Below are 21,346 nucleotides of genomic sequence, written 5' to 3' on the forward strand. Positions count from 1 at the left end.
CCGCGGAATGAAGGTCATGTGGAGCAAAGGATCTGCTTTTTTCTCTTTTTCATTTTCTCTTTTTTTTTCTTCCTCTCACGATGTTCCTAGCCCTGACGTTCTGGGATGTCCCCGGTTCACTCCCAATACATTGGAGAGGGCTGGGAAACTAAGCTAGCTTCAATCCAAAACTGATCGTCTCTTGCTGTGATTCGACGAGAGTCCGTACCGTACCTGTCCCGAAGAAGCTGCTCTCCCGCCTTGATGGACAGACGTTACGAAGTAGATACTCTGCCGAAGTAGATGTCTCGTTCACTGTGCCGTCCATCTGGCGGTGTGAAAGCAATGGCCGATTTCCTGTGTATTCACGATCTCCCGTCTCCCCGAGGTCACCATCTGATAACCTCCATGTATAGCACCCAAGTGGTGTGTTCATCATCACATTCACGAGACGCAACGGACTGTTTCCCCAAACCCTTTAAGAAGTAGTTTATTAACATACTATCTTCTCGGTGCATATGGCAATCCGGGACTTTTTTTTTTTTTTTTTTTGGCGAGGCTCCACGGGCCTCGTGGTCCTCGGCTCTAAAACAGCCGCTGCAGCGGCACCGCTAATTTCGTCCCACATCCACGAGGTTTCCCCATCTATTTGCATCGTGTGGGCTGAGCTTGATACGAGATGAGGACGAGTGGGCTCTTGCTCTGTTACGAAGCATTAGCCCCGCGACCAACTCCAGTCTTGGCACACACATAGTCACTTTTTTTATCAAAATTGGGAACGAAAAGTTTTTGAGGCTTTGAATACGGCTTCTTTTTTAAATTGTATTCTTCGAATATTTTTGTTCTTTTCCTTCGCGGATGTATATCGTACAGGAGGATTATGCCAAAAATTAACAGGACAGGAAAATAAAAAGACCTCTTTTGTCCTTCCCTATTTTCAAGTGTTCCCATATCAATCGGAAACATCAAATACATATGATAAGAAATAGAAGTAGTGGTAAACGGATGTGGCCAGTGAAGGCTTCCAATCTAATAGTTAAAAGTGAAGTAAGGAGAAAAAGTAGAAGAAAGGAAATCGTGATACATGAGTGTCGTAAGAAAATAGTGTTGCGCCAGTGAGATGTGTTAATAAAAAATCCAACGGGAACGCCGGGCTAAGCTGAAAAAAAAAATAGTGGTGGGTATAATATCAATGTTGTACTTTTAGGAAATGGGTGGTCGTGGCTGAGCCTCGTATAAGTCGGTGCCGATCAGCTTGTGTGAGATAAGGTGTGATTTGCCGATGTAAGAGAATAGGCTTGTAGAGAGAGTGATAGAGTAAGAGAGAGAGGAAAGAAAGACTGATGAGGAGGAATGTGATAAGAGTTGAGTGAGTGTAAGTGAGAGAGGGCATGGCTTTCAGCCGACGGTCTGCGCCGACAGCCTCTCAATCATGCAGTCAGAGGAAACGTGAGCCTGGAAGACGATGCCTCGTCGCTTCCAGCCTCCACGCTTGACATAGTTGTCGATGCTGTTGTCCGACTCGCCAAGCGGTCTCCGCCTGGTAATGTTGACGGTGTTGCGTTTGTAAGAAAAGTTTTGCCATTGAGCGGCAGCAGGCTTCACATCGCGCTCCTCATTGAACATGTACTCGAGAGGAGGCGCCGTGGCGGTGGTAGGCGTCATGACTTGTTCTTCGGCCTCGGAGTCAGACTCGGTGGTGAGCTCGACCTCTTCATCTTCTTCGGTCTCCTCCTCGTCGTCGCTGCTGACAGTGGTGTTGATGGTGGACTCGGACCAGCGACTCCTAACCAGAGTAGGTCTCTGGAGCATGGCAAGCTTAAGAGCGAAGTAATCGGGGACCTCCTCAACCTCCTCCTCGGCGTCGCCGTCCCTATCGTGATCGGTTCGGAGAGAATCGGTGGCGCACGGAAGCTCGAGTTCGCTGAACTTGGGAGCTATCCTTCGGGGTTGGGGCGCGTGGTACCGAGGCTCATCGTGGTCGACGACGTGGATGAAGGGCCTGTCGGCGAGCCTGGGGGGTGCCTTGAATGTGGGGTGGAGGTTGAGGGGATCGAATTCGACGACGCGGGAGCGGCGGTGGTGGGTGCTGGTGGGGGAGACGGGCGTGCGAGGCATCGACACCGTCGAGGCCGTGTCAGCGCTCGAGACGGACTCGAGAGACTTGGGCTTCCGGACGCGGAATCGGCAAGTCATGGTGTTCTCTTCTGTTGGTGTTGTTTGGTGTGTCTTTTCGTGGGATTTCCGGAACATCATCGTTCTGGTGTGGTTGGTGGTTATGTGGTGGTGATGTGGAAGAGTAAGCTGCTGTATGAGGGCAGCGAATTGAGCTCGTTGTTATAGTGGAAGATCAAGGAGGATATGTGTGAGAGAGAAAAGGGTCTTTGCCCGGTGTATATATATTAGATATATCACGACCTTGTCTGATATTCGAGAGGAATCGTGAAGGCTGTGAGGAAGGAGGGGTGGGTGAGGAAGGATATATAGATGTATAACATGTGGATGGGCCACCGATGCTGCCGGACCCGAAGTACGTACATCATGTTCGAGGCTATCAGGCAGGGGCAGAAAAAAAGGTACATGTGCGATGTTCCTTCTTGCAGGGGTGTCTGTTCGTGTATGGAGTACGTACATCAATACATCATAGCCTGGGCTAGCTGTAAGAGCGGACTTCCCTCCACAAAGGGTACTTGGGGGCTGCAATATTACGTGCTGCGCAGGTGTGTGGAGCCAGGGCTCGCTGTAGAAGTGTACTGAGGTACATTCGTACATTCCTACCCCCCGGGGTCGGTCTCCACCACAGTCTCCGGCAGCCGTGAACAAGAGTGCACATGGGATCAAAAATATTCATGACTGACTCAAGATGGGTCCCTGATGGTACCTTACTTGTGCCAAGCCCCACTGGCCCTGGTGTCCCGAGGTCGTCGGTACTTCCCATCCTTTCACCCTGCGTCGATCTTCCTGGTGGATGAGCGAGTCCAGCCCTTTCTCCGCTCATGTCACCAGGCTACGAGATTTTTTACTTCCAGGCCCCAGGTAGAGGTTCATTCCAGGTGGACCGACAGCCGTACAGGGTACCTGCCTACAGCTTTCACAGATCAGCCTTCTGCAAGTCGCTTTTCTTGCCGTTTTCAGTCTAAACCAAACGTGTTTCTCTCAGGTACACAGAGTCCAATACCCACCCGTGCTGGGGCTCTCTCGGCTCTAATACATAATCCATGGAATAAACTCTGTTTGAAGCAAGCTGAACGGATATATTAGCACTTCGTAGTCCAATGCTAATTACGCTTCACAGGCCTAGACCGGTAAATCTAAGCAACTAACGAGCGGCTGGCCGGTATTGGCAGCATTAGTAAAGCCAGGGCACTTTTCACAACGCCGAGATTTGATGTGAACATTTGGTCCAGGCGTCGCTGTGTGTTGGAAAGCTGTCCTCTGCCGCTTGGTACCTGGATTGAAGGCGAACGGTATTTCCGATGGCAGGCGAGCCTGAACCACCCCTTGATCTTTGGACCGGTTTTTAGTGGGACGGGAGACATTAAACGCTACGAAGTACATAGACGTAGCGGCCGCGGAGCGGAATATCGGACTTGTATTTTTGTCACTTTGCACATTGATGTCTCATGAGAGGACAGGCAACGAAGGAAGAAGCAACGGTAGTGGCATGCGACGGAAGGGAAAAACTAAGCAAATCGTGCAAAGAAGTGAAGTCAGAACTGAGACACATGGCGCGAAATATCGAGAGTTAAATTACAGAAAAATCCCAGTGTTACGGGTATTAGGCCGTTGTTACGGGCGGCTCGAGATTAATTGCAGACCGCTTCGATCGCTTCTGGAAAGAATATTGTGATGAGACAACGGATGTGATGTTTGGTCCGGTCGGTCTGGTGACCCCTAAGGCTGCGACATTGTGCCGTCCGGGCTGGGGTTGATCACGATACCGTTAATCACATTCGTCAGAAGGTTCAATACTGGTTGTGACGGTTTATGGTCTGAGCTCTGGTCCTCTTCACATTTAGTACTACGATAGTGCGAAGTTAATCACTGACGATACTTCGTCCTTGGTCAGTCGTGGTCAGTCACGCCTGTGATCCGTACTTTCTACGTCATACAGGGGATCCGGGGCCTTCACAATCAGGAACGACCGGGTCTCGGGATGGGTACCTCGTTACTTCGCTCCAATATCATTCATCAGCGACCCTTTCTGACTAATAACCGCGGCTTGAAATGTGGACCTGGCGATTTGCTTCAAAGATGCCGCAGGATTGAGTATCAAAAAGGCCAAGAGGCCAAGATTTAACTATTGTACCTCCGTACGAGGTAAGTTGGCAGCTTCATATAATTTGATCGATACTTTTGCCGCTTCACTCGCGCCTTGTAACAGAATTGGAATCTTGGTATGCTCTTTTCATCGTACCTCGACCCAAATACAGCCTGGTGTGGACAAAATTCCGTTGTCAGTGCCTTTTTTCCGTACGCAGCGCAGCTCGCCCCAACTTACCTTTTACAAGGGTGTTTCAGCACGCCTAGACCAGAACCTTGCTTGCCAGTCATCGTTAATTTGATGCCCTCTTGTCGATCATCAGTCATGACTTGGTAAACACAACCGTTCATCTGCGGAACAACGGTCGTATCGACTAAAAAAAGAATTTAAGAAAATAAGAAAAAATTCGGATGGAATGTGACTCGGCACATTTCCGTGCTTTCGTGCAGCAATCTGAAGCAAACTCACGATCCACGCATTGTCCTCGCCTTGCATTGTGCTATTTTGAAACGGGCTGCTCTCACATACTTCCATATATCCGCCAGCCAGCAAGGAGGCTCACGATGATGATTAGGAATTGCAGATGTGGCATTGGGTTTGGGTGCTGCCGCTTGGGTCGGTGGCGTGAAGGGACCGGGCGGATATTCGGTATAAACCAGGAATTATGGACGAGGGACCTCCAGCTCTAATATCAAATGTCTGACAGCGAGTTAAACCTAATGCCTGCAACTTTCTTTCCGCCGTATCATTGACATATTACCATCATCTACTAATGCCTGCAACAGGATTTGCCGGAGAGAAAAAGATCAAGTCTTGCACTCCATTTCCCCTTGCCTCGATATCGCCCTGCATCGAGGGAGTGGGCTTGGCAGTTTAACTAAGAGCAAGAAAAAAAAATCGCAAAGGGTGTGTGGACCTGCGTAGGCCCAGCGTAGGAGTGTAGGAGTGCCTCTCCCTCACGTCCTGATTGGAGCACAACTACGCATACCAAGTACGCTACCAAGTATGCACCCAGCCTCACCGCCTCCTGGTCGACCAAGAAACCCACAGCCCAGCTGGACCAGGGGTGCAAGGAGCGGGCAAGAGGCAGGCTAGACTGGACTTGGTGCTCGCGCAATGAATATTGTCGACCTCTTTAGACAAAGTTGGACTAGCGGCACCAGCCCAAAGGCATCACGAAAAAGCCATCTCCCCTCTGCTTCAACGCCGTCGTGGTTTACTTCGTACTTCGTAATACACTACTAACTCAGTTCGAGTATCTAGCGTCGCCGTCCCCGCAAATCGCCATCAACATATCAACTGGCTATCAAACCAAAAAATTGTGGCAGGCGCGGGAGTGGGCTTGGCCTCGACGCTAAGATGGTTTAATGGTATATCTCCGTTCGTGAACATGTTCACTTGTTGAGCACAGCGCCGGATGTTGGGAAGGGAGGAGGGGGAACTACAGACCGGATATTGTGACCTATCCGCACCCCCTCGATGCGAATTGAGGATGTCGGATACCGCACGGTCGAGGGCGATCTCGAATCTGGAGGCGTTTGGATTTTCTTTTCTTTCTTTCTTTTTTTTAAGCCCGATGCACGAGGGATTGGCCATTTCCCCTGGAAAAAGCACAACAGACGTACGGAATGGAATGTTGCGTAAAGAGTCGATATGTAACCACGGACTTGGTGAGTATTGCGCGGTGAATACACAAGCACGCAGGTGTCAGGTGGGAAACGTTGTGTCGTGATAGGAGCTTCCACCGTACTTCGCAAGCTAAATCCGTACACCCCCGTTCGTATATTCACCAAGTCCATCCCCGTATTCTCGGCCATCCGCGGGTCTCGGTGTTGGAGGGGAGGGGCGGTCCTTTTTGGGGATCTCGGGACCACGGAGTTCGCCTTCTCCTCTTCAAGCCTGCTTCGTAAAGAGCTTATCGCCGAACACCATTGAACCCACCCAATGTCAATACAAACTGGGTAGTGGACGTCCACCATCTTTGTGTGACGGCGGTCGGGCCCCCCTGCTCGATTGGCCGGGATATGTTGATCAGCCGATCAGTCAAATATTACCAGATTTTGACACCCTGCGACGGATAGGTCCGGGGGGGCATCAACGACAGCGGTCTTGCAAGAAACCCCGGTTTAGGCTTTTCTCATTGCGTTGGTGGCACTGAATCCGATGCTGGGCCTGGATATCTACTCTTCGGAGCATTTACAGGGGCAGAAGCACGAAGTAAACTAAGTGCCTCAATCGCAGGCGTCACGAGTACAAGCAGATGCACCCATGATCGATTGCGGAAAGGGCAATTCCTCAATTCCCAGTCTGTCATGCACACTCCCAATGTTGCAGTTGGCAATTTGTAAGACTTGCAGGACGAACAAGTCCAACTACTGCAGGGCACGATGCACACTGATGGATCAAATTTACTCCCTCGTCTTTTCGTCCTGCGTTACGAAGGATCTAACTTTGGCTTGCCTAAAAGGCTAGACTTTTGGCCCTTGCTGTACCTGCATGCATGATAGTTTAGGCCCTGCAGGCACCTCCAGGGGCCAGGAGCTTGCTGTGGACACTATACATGGGACTTGACAAATGTCTTGTTGACGATTTTGGGAATTTGAATTCGAGGCGATGTACGAAGTACCCCATGATCCATTGGGTTGAGGGGTTTCTTCCTCAACTTGCATTGGTAACCGGAAATTCAAATTATCTCCAGCTGACCTCCAGTAAGATGAGCATTTCCACAGGGTCTGGACTCTGAAGAGGGGTCGTCTCGCCTCCTCTTTCTCAAGCTCAACTGTATTTTGTGGAGTCTCACTGCAGGGCCAGAGTTGGGCTTGAAGCTTGAGGTGTACCATGGGGGCCGGACCTGTTCATTCCATCCTCATGGTACCGAGTGGCCGGTCATCACAGCGCTCATCACAGTTCGCCCGTCATCACAATCCCGATGTACGTGCGAACTCTGAAGTAAGAAGTATGCCATCTACGAAGCGTGCCCACCCCATGTACCACCGAAGCATCTTTTCCGGGGGGTTTGTATGTTTTCCCCACATCAACGCAGCAGGGAGTGAATAGAGTTTCGGGTCTGGTCCTTGCTTCCCGCCTGGTCAAACTTGCCAGCTGCTTGTGGTTTTGGAATGTGTGACGAGAAAGGGCTAATGATGGCGATCAAGTTCAAGGCTAGCCGGGTCAGACATGGACGGACCAGACACCGGTCGAGAGACGGATCAACTGATGAGCTTACTAGTATGGCTGCGGGGAAGCGTTGATCAACCTGCCCCTCTTCGACGAACAAAGGGTGAGTGTGAGATAGAGAGATAGAGAGAGTGTGTGGACTCTGTGGAGTGCGTGTGTGTTACATCAAGAGAAAACGAGAGCGATGATCCCTTCCAAGTTCTGAGGGAGAGATGAATAGGCGCCGACTTGCTCCGTGATCCGTAAAATACCCCTCACTTTCGCCATCTCCATGCATCTCGCTAATAATAAAGTGTTTAAGCGTACAAAGTAGGTGCATATGGATGTGGATGATGTGGATGCATCAAAGTATGCTGGCTAGCGCAGGGCAACAGCAAGGACGGACACACAAGCTGCAAATGTGGTGGAGTGTGTAGTGTGTAGTTTGTGTACTTCTCTCATGTTAGCTCCTCACTTTAAAGCCACAGCATTCAAGAGTCCTCCCGAAAACAGAATTGATCGTCAAATTCAAGTCCTGAATATCAAAGCCTTATTCGTGCACAATACGAAAGCAGTCGATCTAAGTTTAGACTTGGACTGCGAAGTACGAAGTATGAAGTACAGAGCGAAAAGCTTCGCATCTTGAGAAACTCCGCTTCTTGCAAATTGGCATGTCTCGAAGATGCATCGTGAGACTGATACCAGCACTTTAACTTACAGTACATTAATAGCGTGCGTGGTTTTCTCTCGACGAGGGAATGCATGTCTTGGACGGTAATTTCGCACATCTGCATGGAAAAATTGCCAGATTCATGATAGAATACAGACCGCCGCTTAGGGAGGGGAGGGCGGCGACACTGAGATGAGAGAGTGACTTATGAAAAAGCAAAAACCCAAAATGCAAAGAGGTGATTCCATGCCACGATGTCAAGCTCCTTGCCCACTCATGACTTTCCTGGGGAAACGATTAGCGGATGTCGGTGTAAATCCCGCGTTGCTTCTTCCTTCCCCGATATGTTCTTTCCTTTTTGACTCGCTTATCGTGGGGAGATTCCCAAAGATGCTACGCTTGCCCACGCACCATTCTCCGCAAGGCACATACGTCGTCCTATCGCCAGCAGCGGGAATGAACTCCATTACTATGTTCGTCCAAGTAGTTCCTGATTTGGTGGAGACTAGTGAAAAGTGTAGGAGGGGGGAGGGTGAGGGGGAGGGACCAGACGGCTCTCACGCATCGAGCAGCACTCCAACGACGTAAGTCCGCATCCACACTAAGAGGGCCGTTTGCTCTACTACACAGCATCAGTTGGTAACGATAGCTCTTCTTCACGGACCTGTCGAGTGTGCCTGCTTACAAAAGTCCTACACCATCATCGAGCGCCTTGCCCGCTCCGGAGCTTGTCTTGCAATCCCATGTAACCCTCCCAAAGTCAGTGCCCTCTGACATCTATCCACAAAATACCAGATGGCGTTCCCATCATCAGAGAAGGTGGGACAGACGGCACGGGCGTTCTGCCAGCATCACGGACACTTTGCTTCCATCATCAAGTGGCATGGTTCAGATCTGGCCCCATAACTCCTAGTATTACGTATTGCCTCCACGCTTATCCCAATCCATGAAGAGTGTCCCCATCCAAGTAAAGGCCGGAGGTCGAGCCAACGGCTACCGGCACAACGACGCGCGGGGCGGTGGGACATTGCCCCCTCTTTCCCCGGACTTACAACTCCCAAGCTCGGCTCACCGCCCTCCCTGGACGGCCCTCTTTAGCCGTGAGGTCGTCCGATTTGGGAAATTTAAACTCGAACCGTTTCCTCGCTATCTGGGTCGAGCCTCGACTCATCAGCGGAGCACAAAGATAGTGGAGGAGGAGAGGGGAGGGCCAAAAGGGTCGAGGTGGAGATGGAGGCTTTAAGGTTGTGGTGGAGTCTCCTTGCTGGGCTGAGAATCCAACCCTCTTAATGGGAGCGTGAAGGGGTGACTCCCTACTATTGGACTCTCTGGCTCGTTGTGGGAACACGTAGGTTAGTGTTCGGCGTTTCTTAGAGGTGACGATTTTATGCTTATCAGCTCTTTTCGTTTCACCTGCTCCATACCAGCGCCCGCTGTGAAGGTTATGCTTTTAAAGTTCGAACGAGGTTACAATACAGGATATACGGCTCAACACATAAGGTTTTCGAAGTGGATTACCATCCGACGTAGCAAGCTGATCCTCGATTCAACCCCCTTCAACCCCCCCTCCACATGGGAGGTAAACCAGCTCCATGTATCCATTGTATCGTGAACGTTGTGGGGAAATTCCTACCGGTAGAGGATACTTGGACCTTCCTTGGTCCCTATATTTGCCATCTAGAGCACACGAGTCGGAGGAATCTGGGGAGGTTCCCAGCTGAAAGTTGGAGCATCTCCACGCCATCTGAAACGACGAAATCGCAAACCTTGCCGTAGTTGATAAACTTAGACAGAGGAGAGTACATACAGGACACCAACTTAACACACCAACTCCAAATCTCTAGTATGTTGCTACCCGTAAATAGCAAGAATGCAGGTGCCCGTAAAACCGGGCAAGCCAAAAAGGCTGGATGTACTGTCTTTGCTTACGGCGATGAATGGGTGTGGTGACGAGACGTTGGAATCTCACGCCTTGTACGTCACTGGTGTGGTTCCCAGTGTTTCAGGACGAGTTAATGCTTGTGTGATGCTGACAGGTAGTCGGCAGTGGAAATATAGCTTCAAATCTCTTCTTTGTGTCCAATGTGACGTTCCTCTCTCCGCATCGAAATGCCATGTTTGCCTGTGACCGCTCCATGCCTGGCTTCGGAGATGCAGGATGTGAGCTCGTTTGAAGGGCGCGCCACTTTGCCAGCCAACACACGCTCTACTATGATCTCTCTGACGTCATTCGCATCGAGGGGTTCAGGAGGTGGCAAGATTTACTCCCTGGCCTTGAACACTTCATTCGTCCCATAGGTAATAGGAGGTAATGGTGGGTTACAGCTTATCCGGACGCGGTGTTGGACAGAAGCCGCCGGGGATTCAGCCATTTCAGTCCAACACTGGCGGAAGGGATGCCGGTTCTGAGGTCGACATGCTGATATAACCCATCTCCAACGGAGGCCGTCGGTTTTCCGAACGAAAGGTCCGTCTTGGAGGCTGGAGCTTACACTCCACATGGTCACGAAAACAGGCGCAAAGTGCTTTGGTGCGATATCGTACATGGCTTTGTTTCTTTTTTTTAATACTAACAGTATTGTACAACTAATCGTACAGTAGCCGATGATAGCCTCCTTCCTCTCCCCGTCCGGTTATACCATGCATCCAAACGAGCTCATGGGACCTAACCATGATGAGGCCCAAAGTTCTTGCTGCCATCTTCTAGATGGGCTCATGTATGACCCTAGATCTTGGTCAATACATGACCACCACACCCAACAACCGAGGATATACGTCCTCTTCTTTCGCTAAATCAATGTCCCAGTCTGTCTTAGTCTGCCATTGCATCACCCCAGACCTGCAGCTGCCCCAGAGCCGGCCGGCGGGCAGATATGGGCCATCCATGCCGTACATGACCAGGCTATCAATCGGGCGGAGGCGTTGGCAATCATCCAACGAATGGGTATTCTCAAAGCTTCCCCGCAACCCCCGAAAAAAAGAGTGTAAAAATGAAAGACCGAATACCATCAACGTTATGCTGAAAGGGAGGGTGAGCGGGGAGAGGAGTTCGGTCAGAAGTGAGCGATGTTAGCCAAGGTCGGCTTCGAGGGTCCTCAACATCTCCTCAGTATGCGGTCAGCCAGCCGCCCTGAAGCCCGGCCTGTCAACCCCGTGGGGAATCGGGGAAAGGACGGTTTGTTGTAAGGTTGATACGTCGTCCTCCCCTGTAGTATCCCCATAGCGACAGCTAACCTCGCTCTTACATCGTACCATCGGGTTCACCGGGAAGACGCTCGGCTCTCTTCTGCTGCCAATCATCGAGGTCCTTGTCCGCTCTCAATCTCTGCAACATTACACATATTTAGCCCAGAGTTTTCTCACGCATCTCCGCGAGGAGACAAGGCCACAGAACCCAAAAAAAAACAGAGGTGAGCCGTTGTTCCTTACCTGGTACTCATCCCTCCAATCCACCTTGCGCGGGTTCTTGCGCACATTCAACTCCTCGTCCCTCGTCATCTGCTTCACCCTCCTATCGTGCTTCTCGTACCGAATGGCCGTGGCACGGGTCAGCACAAACGACCCGGCAATGATGATAGTCAGAAACGGCAGGCCGAAGGTGAGGAAGGGGTGTTTGGCGATGGCGCGACGGTACTTGGCGGCGCCGGAGTTGAGGTCGGCGGCAGACCGGTACTTTTTGGAAGTGAAAACGGCCATATCTTTCTTTCCCTCTCTTCGATCCCTCAGGGTAGGTAGCTTCGGTTCAGAAGGCAATAAAACCTTTTTGGTTCTTGTTTGATAATTGAACCAATATTTGAGAGCAGACGGGAGGCGGCGTGTGAGGTTGATTGGGTGGTGGTCTGTTTCGAGAACACGAAAAGCCAAGGACGCCGTGAGCTTTTTGGTCGGTTTGTTCGTGGACTGATCAATTGGGACGCGGGATCGACGTTGGTTTTGCTTGGGATTCGGAAATCTGGTGATTCGATGAAGCGTTTTCCGTTTGGCTCCCAAAATTAGTACTCTGTACTGGGCAAGTGGGGCGAGTACAAGTCAAAAGGTAGTTCACTTCATCACAGCTGCGATTACTTCGTACTCACGTCACAGAGTAAAACCAGAGAAGCTGGGTCGAGTGGAGTATCATGTGGGAATTGTGTTTAAACACCGTGTAAAGAGCTGTTTCCGGTAGTGGCCATAGCAGGGAGTTGGAGACATCCAACCAACCAGAGACGCTAAATGCAGATCATAGAACAGTGCCGATTTACGGTTGCAGCGGCTGCCTGACAATTCTAACACGAGAACCACAGCTTGGGCGCCCCAGGACAATGAAGAGCAGGGGGCGCTGCCTCGGTTCCAGATCATCAAATTGATCCACCCTCACCATCGATGCAATCAAGAAGCCAAAGCACGCTGCAGATCCTTCCAATGCAATAGGGCGATGGCTATGAAGAAGGGGAGCACCCGTTTTGGCACAAGAAAAGCCGATGAACGACGGAATCGATGAAAGAGGGCAACAAACCTCTTCAGTTGGGCTTACCTGATTGCTGTGTGTAAAAGTGTCTGCAAGGCTTGTAGCTTGCTTGAAGCTTACCTCAATGCCTTGATCAGTTAGTTACATGCTGTGTTGCCCGAATGAGATCCTAATGCGCTCTCCCAAACCTCGTCCAAAGAAATCATATGTTAGCTCGTACAGCAGATCATACCTGCAGCTTACGACGACCGCCAGGCTCCGACGGAAATGTCGGCGACGAGCGAAGAACATTCGAAAAGGGCTGGGCTGATGCGCACCTGCATGAGGGACGAGCGATATTCATCCGTACAGGGATACGGACTCGGGACGAGCTGCAGCTTGGGAGGGTTGGGAAGGGGGAGAGTGTGCCTAAGCGTCCAGGATCAATTGATACCCATCACTGATAGCTCGGACTTTATGCTCCAGTCTATTATCAGTTCAATGTTGCGACTTGTCCCAGCTCCTCCTCCTGTTGCACCTTTCCGACTTCGTACTTCGCCGTTGATATCGATAGCGCCCTTGTTATCTAGCTTGAGGGGACTGGAGCGGGGTCCGTGTCTGCGGGGAAACTTCGCACAGAGAAGACTGCTAGGTTGAAGCACGGGTGAGCTTGTTGGGCGTGTGCGAAGTAGCGTAAGAGATCATCAAGTTCTGGCTGGTTGGCAGCGGCTTGTACCACCCCCTCTCCCAGAATGTGCCGTCCACGCCCATCAATACGACCCAGTTCCACGGGCGAGCCCATGCCAACTCCTTCGTAACACGACTTTAACACGACCGCCTCCACAGCTGCGACTCTTGTTTCGAAACGTCAACACCGGCAAAGCGAGTGCTCATAACAACCAGGAATGCGGCTACTAATACGTTACAGAAATCCGGAGGGACGATAAAAGGTATTACCTAGTTCTTTCTTGTCTTAGCCAAATCTGGGGACCCGTCCGGATCTGTGATGCCGTCCGGGTCGATGCTCAACGCTGGTTATCTTAGCTTGGTTTTTTTTGGGCGTAACTTATTGGCACAGCTAGCTATATCTCGACTAGACTTACGATTCAGGATCCTGGAGATGGTGGGCCGGAACCGCATCGGTGAAGGTGCCGGTTGAAGCTACCCTACCCTCTACCCTGGTTCCCCTCTTTCTACAAGCTGTCTGTGGTTCTGCTTTCTGTCAAAGATCCTAGCTAAGCTCATACGTGCTTATAACAACTACACCACTTCGTACGAGGAGAGACCTTGCCAACCCTCCCATGGATATGGTTTGTTTCCACATGGCGTGTTCCTGTTTCTTGGATTTCCCGCAATCAATTCCCACACCCTTCGGTTATGCATCCTCCCCATCCACTCCCCTCCACTCCCTCTCGTTTTCTCCTGTTGCTCCTCCTGTCCACGGATGAAAAAAGGGTGTGTGGGTTCCTGTCAAGGATATGCATCTGCGTTCGTAACCGCAGCAGCAGTGGTTTTCACAATCAGTCATATCTGTCAAGTCAATCCTGCTAAAAACCGAGAATCCGAACGCTTTGCCCAACTCGGTGCCCACTGGCCTTCTTGTCGTCGTTCGGTGCGCGATTCACTCACCCAAACTATTATAAATATCATAGCTTCTTCTTCCCCCTTTCGTCCTCCTCTTTCCCGGGTATAGTTCCTCTACAGTAGATCACAAGCTCTCTCTAGACCAGAAAAGACAACGCCTCCCCCTTTTTTTAAGCTTTGGATTTCTCCATATTTCCCCTCTTCTTCCTCGTGTTAGCTTGCCTCTAATCGATTACGTCCCAAGCTACTCCCCCTCGGCGCAGCTTTGCTATTCGCAGACAGCTCTTTTATTATCTCTGATGCAATTGAGGGTAATCAGCCTCTCTTGACTTTCTATCAAAGAAAGCTATTCTGTGTCTTCAAGAATACTCCTCGGGGGGTCCCCAAGTGCCTCTTGCCCTTCTTTCTCTTCTCTTCTTCATCAATTCGATTTGAAAGAGAAGACCTCTACGTCTTAAGATCGAGACAATGACATACTACTGCTCCAACTACTATGTACGGGCGGCTATCGCATCCATCAACCCTTCCCCGAGCTTATCAACGACGTTGACCGTGTCTGACACTTGCATTGATGCCTACATATAGGGCTCCATCCAATGCCGTACGACGGTGACCAGGTTCGGAGATCGATGCAAGCTCTGCACTGTAAGTCGCCATCTTTAGTTTCCTCCCCTCTCAATGCTGCACCCCTCCTCCATCATCCTGCTGCTTCTTCCAAAAGCGTCGAGATGGCAAGGGAACAACCCTCCCTCCTCTCCAACCCCCTGTCCCCTTCCGAAAAAAAAATTGAGATACAGAAATAGTAACCAAATTCTTCTTTTCTTTTCACTCAAATCAGGTGATGAGAGTCGGTGCGTCGATGAGCTACGGCTTGCTACCCGACGACATGTCCAATGGCGGGATGCATGAAACCAAGAGCGCCAACAGGGATCAGGTAAACGATCGAACCAGAAGAGGGGAAGAGAGGAGGATGGTGAAGTAAGCTGCATGAGCCGATGGATGGACCGGTGAAATGCGGACTACGGCGAAAAGAGAAGGAGAAGACCCAAGAATTTAGGCAGGGACTTGGTCGGGCTGAGGACGAAGAAGGGGAGCGGTTGTGTCAAGTCGGGTTGAAAGGAAACATCACAACTCAAATGACGAGTCGAAAAAGTGCGGGACACTGCCGAAAGGGAACGACGGGACAAACCACGGGAAATGGACAGGACGGACGGACGGACGGTTGGTTCCTTTTTTTTTTTTTTTCTATCTTTTTATGATTGATCTCTTGCATTTGGCGCATCCATTTTGGGGGGGATACATTATTCTAATTGTAACTAATGGTCATGGTCATACACGCATTTGATATCTTTTTAATGGACATTGATATTTCTCGCAACATAATATCTGTTGATCTCGAGATTTCTTCTGCAACACTTGCTGTAAATCCCTCCATCGGTTGTGGTCCCAATCCACCTTTGATGTTTCTGTGATAAGGACCTGACTGCTACCCTTCTTTCCTGACCTGTGAAACCAATCATCACCGTTCCTCTTGATGCCTGATCTGACTAGTGAATCGACTTAGTCTTCATATTGTTCATTTCGTGTGCCAATATTCCCTAAAACAAATAAACTCCGCCCATAATATATATACCCTATGCATTCTCCACTCGCCCAAGACGGGCCAAGGGAGTAGTCCTAGATCGACGATCCGAAGATGGTTGATTCAGTCCGAATCGGAGATGGTCGATAACCGTTCTGTGTACTACTAGATAGTAGTTTCACCAAAGTCGGCGCTGATACGCCGGGCCCTCAACGTGGGACAGCCTCTTAATCTCCTCCTTGATCAGCCGCCTGCGCTCAGCCCTACTGACGAGACTCTGGTCATCCGCGAGGGGATCGGGGTTCTTTTGGTTCTTCTCGAGCTGCTGCTGTAGGTTTCTTTCCCTCTCCGTGAGAGGCTCCTCCGGTTCCGGTGGCCGTCTTGTCTCTCCCTTTCGCAGGGGGCCAAATACATCCACCTCCACTTCCACTTCAGCAGGGCTATCTTCTCCCCGGGAAGGTGTTGTTTCGGGAACGACCTCTTCGGTGGGTCTTATCTCGACAACAGCTGCTGGCCTGCTCCTCTCTTGTATCGGTACAACGTGGTCGTCCGCCAGAATAACAATGGTACCGTCCTCCAGCTCTGTCGTCGTATGCTTGAACCTGTCGGGCAGGTAAATCTTGGGCGAGGGTTTCGGCATCTTGATACCCTGACGTATATCTCGCAGTGTTCGTTGCTGGATCACACAGCCGCTGATGAAGAGGATGCTAGTAAACAGCAGGACTAGGTTGGCAAAAGAAACGAGGGACCTTTCATGTTAGCTTTTCTAAACCAACATCTCACGAGTAATACGGGGCTTGTTCTGTTTGCGAAAACGGGAAGCCGCATCGAAAAGAAAACACGGCATTTTGTTTTTGCAAACAAAAAATTCCGGGAGATTGAAAGAGTGGGGATTAGTTTGTACGAACACATTGCGGATGTGAGGAGGATAGTTGCTTGCGAGGACGTGAAGAGGAGGGTTCGCCATGGATGCGGCTTCCCTCGCCTTGCGCTGGGGTATCTGGGTTGATACATTTTCTGTGCCGTTTGCGACGGGGACTTTTGTTTGACAAAGGGCCGCGATGAAATCTTCTTTCTGAATCTCGATACAGGCGCTTTTTGTCGATGCGAATCAATGGATTAGAAGTGTCGTACTTGTATTCCTCGAGGGGTGTCGTCCCATGACGCATTTACGAGACATGAGGAGTGTTGACGGGCATAAGTCCCTGTTTACTTGGTTCGCGGGGCAACTATCGATAAGCCACAGAGACGAAAGTCCAACCCCACCAATCTAAGAATCCAGGACAATTGGAAGCTTTGAGAGCTTCAAGCATTTTACAACTCCCTCCCTCGATTACACCCAGAAGCCAGAGCTGTCCGAATTAATCGAGAGTTTTACAAAACAATCCAGAAATAAGCCCATAAAAAGCAGCACACACCCTAACATCCGTCAACCATGTCCAAACGACGCGAAACCGTCGACGCCGACGAGCGCCGCTTCATCGACGAACGCGGCTCCTCCGCCGCCCTCGCCCCCAACGGCCTCAACCCCTCCACCATAATGGAAAAAGCCGTCCGCGACCGCATAATCGACTCCTATTTCTACAAAGAGCAATGCTTCGCGCTCAACGAAGCCGACATCGTCGACCGCGTGGTCGAGCACGTGTCCTTCATCGGCGGCACGTACGGCACCTCGCAAAAACCCACGCCCTTCCTGTGCCTCGCGTTCAAGCTTCTGCAGCTTGCCCCTTCGGACGAGATACTAGCCGAGTACATTGGTCTAGGCGGGGAAGAGTTCAAGTACCTGAGGGCGTTGGCGCTGTTTTACGTAAGGTTGACGAGACAGGCGAAGGATGTGTATTTGGCGCTGGAGCCGTATTTGGAGGATTATAGGAAGCTGAGGAGGAAGGGAAGGCAGGGGGCCGCATTGACGTATATGGATGAGTTTGTGGATGATTTGTTGAATAAAGAGAGGGTTTGTGGGACGAGTTTGTGGAAGATGCCGAGGAGGGAGGTGTTGGAGGATTTGGAGCTTTTGGAACCGAGGTCGATGAGTGACGTGGAGGCGATGCTGGAGGAGGAGGAGGAGGAGGAAGAAGAAGAAGAAAGGGAAGAGGAGGAGAGGAAGAGGAATGGGAGGGATTCTACGTCGGAGGGTGAGGTTTCAGATAGGGGCTCGGACCGGGGCGACAGGGATATGGATCGAGGTCCGAGATCGAGATCGTGGAGTCGGAACCGCAGTCGCAGTCCCTCGTGAAATGGGTGCTGCGGGACCCGGTTTACCGGCTCTTGAAAATAATCCTCACTCTGGCGATGCTCTTTCGTACCGGGGCCAGAAAGCGAAGGATGGCCGTACATCTAGGGGGAGCCTGTGAAGGTGACACTTCGACTACCGGACTTCGCAAGGCGGTCACATCATCTGAAGAGTCTAGGTCAAGACAAGAGGCACAGAAAATAGCTAGGACAATATCCTGAGAGCTCCGCTGTTGTCTATTACAAGAGCCATGCTTTTCTTTAATGATACCCATACATAAATATATATACAAGGAGATCTGCCATCTATCTTGCGATGCCAAACTCCGTTCATCTCCGATCGCGATATTGTAACATACATCTATATCTTTACAGGTAGACGCTGCGACAGCTCGTGAGCAATAGCAAGGACCCTCGCGTCATCCCAATACTGCCCAATCAACTGCAACCCAGCAACCGGGCCGGTTTCCGGCGTCGCTCCTTTCACAGGAACAGGAATGCTAATGGCAGGCAAGCCAGCAAGACTAGCGGGCACGGTGAACACATCATTCATGTACGAATCCACGGCTGTCTGGTGCTGAATATCCCCAATCAACGGCGGGAAAGTCGGCGCCGTGGGACAGAGCAAAAAGTCCACCTGCGCCGGCCCCTTCTTATCCATCAACGCGACGTCATCATCCATGTCGCTCAGATCAAACGGCTCGTCGTTCTCGTAGAGGGGGTTTGGCAACTTAAACGCCCTATCAAAGTCCCTCTGTACGAGCCTGCGCACCTTTTGCGCCTGGATAAAGAAGTTGTCCATCTTCTCGGAGCTGAGACTGTACGTGCCTAGGAGAATGCGGCGCTTGACCTCGTCGCCGAACCCTTCCCCGCGAGTGTGCGAGTAGAGGACCTCCCCGGCGCCGTCACTCGCTTCCCCACGCGTTCCGTAGCGCACGCCGTCGTACTTGGCGAGGTTGGAGGAGGCTTCTGCCGGTGCGAGGACGTAGTAGGCTGGTAGGGCGACTTCGGTGGTGGGTAGGCTGACGGGAGCGATGGTGGCGCCCCATTCTTTGAGGAGGGACTCGGCTTCTTTCCAGGCGGCGTGGATGAGGGGGTCGAGTTCCTTGATGCAGTATTCTTTGGGAATACCGATGGTGATGGCGGCGCGGGAGCGGGGGGACTTGAAGTGGTTGTCTAGGGGGGTGGGATCGTTGTTGTGGCCATGCGTCTCGGCGCATCGTTTTCGAGATTCCTCCGTTAAGGAAGTGGGATCGCTGGGGTCATGCTCGCGAATCAGCCCGGAACCGATGACGAGATCATATATGCTCCTCACATCCCTTGTAAGTAACCCCACAGTATCCAGCGAATTCGCATACGGCACAACCCCAAACCTCGAGACCATGCCATAAGAGGGCTTAAACCCCACAGTCCCCGTATAGGCAGCCGGCAAGCGAATCGAACCCCCCGTATCCGTACCCAGCGCCACGTCGGCTTCGTTTAACCTCACAGCTACGGCGCTGCCTCCCGAGCTACCGCCTGCCGACCGGGGCGGGCCGACCGAAGCAAAATTGGGATTGGCCACGGGGCCGTGGACGGAGTTAAGGGAGTGCGAGCCCATGCCGAATTCGTCCATGTTGGTCTTGCCGACGAGGGCGCCGCCGCGGGACCGGAGCTGGCGGACGATGGTGGCTTCGAACGGGGATTGGTAGGTGAAGAGGAACGGAGAGGCGCATGTTGTTGGGGAGCCGAGGGTGGCGATGTTGTCTTTTACGGCGAACTTGAAGGTGGAGGAGGCGGGTTGGAGTTCTGGCGGGACTGTTGCGCGGTGTATTTAGTATTCAGGAGCTGGAGGGAAAGGACGGGAGACATGGTGGTGTTAAGAGGGACGGGGCCATACTCTTATGGACGAAGTGGTTTGTGGAGAGTGCGCGCCATTGTCGGAGGGGAAGAGAGGAGGGTCGGCATAATTGCGCCGGCGCGCGGAAAACGCGAAGACGGGTGGGAATCATGTGGCCATGCGCAATTGGCCTTGACGAGTGAATGTTGGGCCGAACTCGAAGGAAGAGAGGTGTGATGAGACGATGGTGGATGGCTGCAACGAAAAGTCACTTCCAGCTTGGTTCAATGCAATGACGTCCGCTCTGACAATTGGTGGCTCCACCAGTAAAAATTCCCCTGGGGTCTGGGCTGGGCTTGGCTAACACCTTCTGTCGCACGACTCACTGGACAAGGACGGACTAATCATAGTTTAGATACTTCGTAGACCCTACCAAGACTCGACCAAGTGCATTGTGCAGGAGCAAACGACCCACACCACAAATCCGCAACTTATCTCCAACATTGAACCCTCTCTGTGACCTTGTTATAGACCAATAACAGCTCAGCTAAACAAGAGATTAAGCACTTCGGCCCGTATAGCTCAGTGGTAGAGCGCATCACTAGTAGAGCTAGTGAGATGATGAGGTCCCTGGTTCGATCCCAGGTGTGGGCAGTGATCTTCATTTTTGCCCGTCTCTTCAGGCTCTTCTTTTATTCCTCTCATACTTTTTTGCCCCTCTCTTTTTCAAATTTTCGAGACGGACTCGTCGGATCCCATATCTGGTCCCTCCTGAGAGGGTCTAAACCAATGGAACTCAGTCATTCACGGCCTTGTGGCCTAATGGTAAGGCGTTAGATTTCGGCTCTAAAGATTGTGGGTTCGAATCCTACCGGGGTCGTTTGACAAGTTCATTTCTTTTTTTGGCTTCCTTTTCGAGGATTCCAAAATCGTCTGGAATTTCTGCCCTTCCTTTTTGCTTTTTCCTCGTCCCTCGCTCGACACGGAGTAAGCACGCCAACTAATATAAAACAAAGACATTCAAGACTCGCGGTCCTGTATTTATTATTTATTGATGTGTTAATTACATGCGCATTTCCATCGCCGGCTCCCGACTTTTTCCTTTTGTGTGGAACGACACCATTGCAGGTCCGAGAACAAACTGGGTCACGAATGCGCCCCCTGGGACCTGGTCGAGGAGCAGTTTCGTGACCTTCGAAGATCCGAGATTAAGGATGTTGTCAGAGGCTAGAACGATATTCATGCGCGAGCCGGAGGACAAAGGAGTGTTACTCCTAGGGGTTATATTTAGCTGTTTCAATAAACCGTAGACCGAAAAATGTCCTTTCTTCCGCAAGCAGCCTTCGAGAGTCGAGTTACCTTCTCGATTCCCTAGGTTAGCAAGGCATCCATCCATACGACAGGATAGGAGGGCCCTTTCTGAATGATCGGAGAGTTCAGTGTTGTATTGGGGGAACTCTTGGAGAATTCTCAAGTTCAACTTTTCAGTCCTCTTCGATTCTCAACTCCGGGTCCTGGCGGGCTTCTATATCCCTGCCGTTTTACACGCAATGCGCAACTCAAAGTCGATGATAGCAACCGAACCAGCCAGTCCAAGGGCATGACAAGACGCTGAAAATAGGAGTTGTCATAGG

The 21,346-nt window shown here is 51.2% G+C and overlaps 2 protein-coding genes and 3 pseudogenes across 2 annotated transcripts; 1 reads left to right on the top strand and 4 right to left on the bottom strand.

Moving 5' to 3' along the window:
• Window positions 1–1,377: 1,377 nt before the first annotated feature.
• Window positions 1,378–2,235, bottom strand: SAPIO_CDS10103 (annotated as a pseudogene; the record flags this gene model as incomplete).
• Window positions 2,236–11,310: 9,075 nt separating this feature from the next.
• Window positions 11,311–11,765, bottom strand: SAPIO_CDS10104 (uncharacterized protein; the record flags this gene model as incomplete). The annotated part of the gene is made up of 2 exons (XM_016783755.1): window positions 11,311–11,394; window positions 11,499–11,765. The coding sequence occupies 2 exons, from the start codon at window positions 11,763–11,765 to the stop codon at window positions 11,311–11,313; spliced, it is 351 nt and encodes a 116-aa protein (XP_016639196.1).
• A 4,074-nt stretch (window positions 11,766–15,839) lies between these two features.
• On the bottom strand, window positions 15,840–16,301 carry SAPIO_CDS10105 (annotated as a pseudogene; the record flags this gene model as incomplete).
• Window positions 16,302–17,096: 795 nt separating this feature from the next.
• SAPIO_CDS10106 lies at window positions 17,097–17,897 on the top strand (annotated as a pseudogene; the record flags this gene model as incomplete).
• A 357-nt stretch (window positions 17,898–18,254) lies between these two features.
• Window positions 18,255–19,840, bottom strand: SAPIO_CDS10107 (Glutamyl-tRNA(Gln) amidotransferase subunit A, mitochondrial; the record flags this gene model as incomplete). Its single annotated transcript, XM_016783756.1, has 2 exons — window positions 18,255–19,690; window positions 19,783–19,840. The coding sequence occupies 2 exons, from the start codon at window positions 19,838–19,840 to the stop codon at window positions 18,255–18,257; spliced, it is 1,494 nt and encodes a 497-aa protein (XP_016639197.1).
• Window positions 19,841–21,346: the final 1,506 nt, after the last annotated feature.

Source organism: Scedosporium apiospermum (genome assembly GCF_000732125.1).
Source record: "Scedosporium apiospermum strain IHEM 14462 chromosome Unknown SEQ_SAPIO_0154, whole genome shotgun sequence".
In the NCBI taxonomy this organism is placed as follows: domain Eukaryota; kingdom Fungi; phylum Ascomycota; class Sordariomycetes; order Microascales; family Microascaceae; genus Scedosporium; species Scedosporium apiospermum.